Here is a 4898-nt window from a genome sequence, read left to right as displayed (position 1 = left end):
AAAGCATGTGTCATATGATTTGGAGAATATAACAACTTATAGTTATTATAATTTAAGTTTTTTTTATTATTATTCTTTTGATACCATGTTTAACTTGGAATTATATATTTTGAAGATTTATATTTCATCTCCCTAGGGTTTTTTTTTTTTTTATGGTGCATGCTCTCTTTGCTTAACATCCTTGATTATAATAAACATGAAGAATTATGGACTATATACATGTTTGGTTATTTAAATGATACATGAATGAATAATAAGAAGCTTAAAACCTTTTCTTATAGGGTTAGGTTCGTTTATCTAGGGTTTGTTGATTAGGAAAGAATTAACTTGACTAAGATTGTATACATTACGTTAATTTTAAATTAATTTTTTTGTTTTAAAAGAAAAAAAAATCAACAAAATCGTTTATTTTTAAAGATTAATATACGTCAAATTTATCGACGAGTCTCCTATTTATAGGGACTAATATTATTTTTAAAAATAAATCATGAATAAGTTTAGAAATATATCTAGGTAATTAATAACATGTATAGAATAAATTTATAAAAAAAACATATAGTAAAGATAACTTTTTTTTTTCATTTGAAAGGATATGTTATATAACATTATTTTATATAACATTTATGATGGAATCACATACCAGAGCAGGCATAAAAGAAAGTAAAAATAACCATCATAATATTCCATTACTAATTATTTGTCCATTGCATAGAGAAATAACATAATATTAATGGGTAGAGATAACATATATAGTAGTGGATAACATATATATATGTATATATAGTTTGCAATATCATGGAGGTGATATGCAATATCTAAGCCCTTTCAGGCATCTATAATTAAAGCAAGGCTAGCAACATAAGACAGCTAAATATCCATTAGAATTTTAATGGAGTCTTGATGACCAGAGGTTTGAACCCATGTTGGATACTTGCTTGCCAAACTTTGTCAATGTCAGCCATGGTAGAACCGCATTCATGCTCGTCCCATCCTTCCAAGGCATGCACTATTCCAGCCACACGCCATGCGCTCATCACTCTTCTTGGCAGCCAATTCTGTCATCAAGTATTTTGCAATACAAATTAATTATCTGTACTAAAATAAGAAAATAATGCAAATAATACTTTAAATTTCAACAATATTTGACTAATTAATTACCTCGCAAGAGTCCACGTTTTCAAGAGATGCAGGGGCTGCCATTGCTGGTATGCTGTGATAGAAGCAATCCTTGCGCAATTTCTTTGGGGGAAATTGCGAGAAGGGAATAAATAATGTTCCTTCTGCTGCCTTCTTCTGGTCCTCTTCTTTCAATCCATCCCCAACTAACCACGTCTACACAACAAAGTTTATTATGATGTTAGAAATGTCAATATATCTATATATATATATATATATATATATATATATATATATATATATATATATATGCGCGCTACTTGAATAATTAAAGTTGTAATTTTATTTTATTTTTGACAAAAAAAAATGATTTATAATTCCTTGGTAGCTAAAGAAAGCATATCTGTAGGTATAGCGTACCTTTATTGAATAACTCTTTGAAAGAATAAGATTGTTCTGATCAGATGTGATGCCGAAGGATTTTTTAAGCTTCTGGTAATCATCCTCACATGGAACAACTACCTAAAAAATCAGTGAAAATTATCGTAATAATTAGGAATTAGAAATTAAAACATGGCCATAAATTAAATTTGCCTATACAATCAATTTGAATAAATTACTGTCAAATTGAAGCTAGTGACAACCTGTGCCTATTTGCCTAGTAGACAACAACAATACCTGGATTCCCCTCTGGCAGAGATTTAAAGCAACAGCATAGGCAACCTTAGAGAGATTGCCTCTATGAAGCACTTGTGTTGTTCCTTTAGGTATGCTATTCAGCACTGCAGCAACGGCTAGGCTGCTTCCATCCACCACCTTCGTTTTGAGCCTGGGATGCCTTTGCACATAAAGTTCACCATACCTATTAAGCTCCTCTCCCTGCATAATTTATGTTTGAACATGATGAAGATACAAATTAACAAACATTTGATTGTCAAATGTCATTAGTTTTATCTGTTGATCTATGATGTATCGTATCCATGAAATATGGGAAATTGAAAAGAAGAAAAAAAACCTATCAACTCAACTACGTTGCATCTTGTAATGACCGTTCTTAAGTAACCGGCCACCACTGTTTTTTTTTTTTTTTCTAGAATGCATTATATTTTAGCCGTGAAGTGCTTGCCTGATTCAAGAGACCGAGACTTAACACTTTAACACCTTTTTCCTCAGCTTTAAGTACAGCTTCTTCAATCAAGGTATTTATGGATACTTTTTGCCATCGCAAGTTGTACTGCCAAAAATTAGATAAGCAAATTAAGGAGAACATATTAAACTGAACGCCCTTGATTAATCTGAGTTTGTGGCAGATAATGGCAGATAAAATACGATAATGACAAAGAAATGGCCTTCTTAATTACTTGAATATTGTATTTTGGTAAGGTCCATGTCTGTAATCTGAGTTTGTGGAAGCGATTCCTCTCGACAACAAAAGTGCGTCCATAAGTCCAAGTTAACATCATGGTCCACAAGGTCACCGGCCACATTAACCATAGATACCACTTCGATTCTTGAGGGGTGGAAGCCAAGCAGGCAAGTCCAAGCCGTAAATGATAGATGGAATCTGGTGTGGTAAGATGAGTTAGATGCACTACATCAGGGGCTTCCTCGGGTCTCTTGAGCGAATCTTCATAGAGGGTAACAGAAGACGTGTCCATTGTGCCATAGATGTAATCATAGATGGGCATGAATAGTGAGTAATTGGTTCTGAATTGAGTGTGGTGAAGAGAGTGGTACCTGCAGCCATATGATCAAGTGTTAATTAGCCCATCATGGAGGGAGTAACTAGTTCTAAACTGGCTTTCGTGAAGAGAGTTGGAACTGCTTGCGGCTGCATCAAATGATAAATCATGAATTCACGCATATCAGATATTGTTTTGAACACTGATTAATAGACAGCGCAATAGTGGAAAATTAAGGTGAAACGGACGCGTCAAAGCTATTAAAATACAGTATAAAATCACAAAACGATACTATATATGGAATTATATAAGCAGTGTTTTTTCCATAGACGACGGTATATTCTTATAATCTTCTCTTTTTTAATTTTTTGTAAAATTTGGTGAATCATTTTCCTACTTTTTGTTCATAAGTTTGGAACAAATCCCATTAATAAAACGAAGAGGAGACTGGTGAGAGTTAATGATTGAAAATGCAAAAAATCAACTGAGATACATCTAGACTTACGATGGGGTGTACATGAGGTACTTGAGAGGGGGGAAAATGATGAAGAGCCATCTGGGAATGAGTTCAAAGTTGCAGTGACCCATGTTGTTCATCAAGTCGATGTAAGTGACATAACCAGCAAAGGATGTTAAAGAGGCTGTCCCCGTCACAATAGTCGTTATCAAAGGTATTGCGAATAGCATGGAGTAGGATATGTGCTCGGCGAATGGATGAATCACAGCTGCGATGCAGATTTCCAGAAAGAAAATGTCAAATAATTACACTTACTGTATATCATCATCATGTATTGCTAATATTAATGGAGAATGGTATACGTGCCCCTCAATCACACACAAGATTTTTCTTCCGTTATTATAAAATTACTCGAACGTAAAACCTTCTATGAAGATCAATTAAACTAAGTTTATCAACGATCACACAAGATTATTAATAATTCAAATGCACACCATATATAAATGTGTGTCATTCTTTTTAAGAAGTACTTAAGATATTAATTATTCACTTTGAAATTCTTAAAGAACTTGTAAACCTCCAACACCATATATACATGGGGGCCGGGGGGTGTTCGGAGGGAGACTTACAAGTAATGGGCTCTGTGACAATGGAGGAATGGTGATGGGAATGATAGCGAGAGTAGAGATAGTGGTGATGAAGAAGTCGATGAAGCCAATAATACAGAAATTCCACCGGACCCATATGAATCAGAGCTGTTAGAATTACACCATCTAACCTCCACATGGGGAGATAGCTAGCTCCTGGAATTATTTTGCTACTAACGTAGAATAAAATTCCATTGAACAATATTTGGTCATCCCTGCAGATATCCAACCAGAAAATCCAAGTATCAAAAAACTCAGCACTAGAGTGGAAATTAATGCAAGAAATTATTGAAAAAGTATATATATATATATATATTTGATTATACAAATACCAGTTGCTTTCTCTATCAACTTGGTCAAATTCAATGCCTTTGTCAATAATCCTGTTATTTCCTTTGGCTGTTCTGTAACGGGACAGGCTGATCCATAACTGGTTGTGAAGCACTCTCCACAACAGAATTGGGAAAATGAGAAAGCTTGAGAGATCTTTTTCATCTTTAACCATGAACGCGTAGATGTTGTGAATGACACAAGGAGCCAATATTACATGCTGCAATATTTAAACACACAAACAAACAAAGATATATAGTTAATATATATTATTGTTTTTGGGTTATGATATATATATTAACGTTGTTTGCACGAAAACGAGTTACTCTACGTGTGTTATCAGACAACGAGAAAAAAAGGAGCGAGAGAGAGAGAGATGGGAGGGATTTCCATAAGACCTTAAAGCTTCCAAGAGGTTTCCATGGCCAGTCTGTGAGAATTCCAGGCCGAGAAGCCATCACTTCACTGCTACTAATCTTTGTTTCCTCACTTGTAATGAAGACGTGCCTTTGCATATATAGACGATGAATAATGTTTTTTTAATAACAGTACTGCCGCTCGATCAAGTTAGAGCTGAGTAAATTATAAATTAATCCTTTTAATTTTGGAAAATAAATGAATTAGTCCTCTTCTTAAAAAAAAACTATTTTTAGTTTTTTTATCTGT

General features: G+C 33.9%; 1 protein-coding gene across 1 annotated transcript; it reads right to left on the bottom strand.

Annotated features, from left to right (window-relative positions):
* Positions 1-661: 661 nt before the first annotated feature.
* Positions 662-4441, bottom strand: LOC133682277 (very-long-chain aldehyde decarbonylase CER1-like). Its single transcript, XM_062105560.1, has 9 exons — positions 4235-4441; positions 3885-4117; positions 3304-3523; positions 2478-2853; positions 2243-2350; positions 1795-1995; positions 1537-1638; positions 1159-1332; positions 662-1055 (listed from the first exon to the last, which is right to left on the bottom strand). Exons 1-9 carry the CDS (start codon positions 4405-4407, stop codon positions 879-881), a joined length of 1764 nt encoding a protein of 587 aa, XP_061961544.1. The 5' UTR covers positions 4408-4441; the 3' UTR covers positions 662-878.
* Positions 4442-4898: the final 457 nt, after the last annotated feature.

The sequence above is a fragment of the Populus nigra genome, chromosome 2 (genome assembly GCF_951802175.1).
Source record: "Populus nigra chromosome 2, ddPopNigr1.1, whole genome shotgun sequence".
Taxonomy (NCBI): domain Eukaryota; kingdom Viridiplantae; phylum Streptophyta; class Magnoliopsida; order Malpighiales; family Salicaceae; genus Populus; species Populus nigra.
This window is presented reverse-complemented; position numbering and strand designations above follow the sequence as displayed.

Coding starts and splice junctions, on each gene's coding strand:
- LOC133682277 (XM_062105560.1), bottom strand. CDS start 4,407: ATGGTTAAAGATGAAAAAGATCTCTCAAGCTTTCTCATTTTCCCAATT. Junction 1,333..1,536: donor CAAAGAGTTATTCAATAAAG/GTACGCTATACC, acceptor TTTGTTGTGTAG/ACGTGGTTAGTTGGGGATGG. Junction 1,056..1,158: donor AAAACGTGGACTCTTGCGAG/GTAATTAATTAG, acceptor ACTTGATGACAG/AATTGGCTGCCAAGAAGAGT.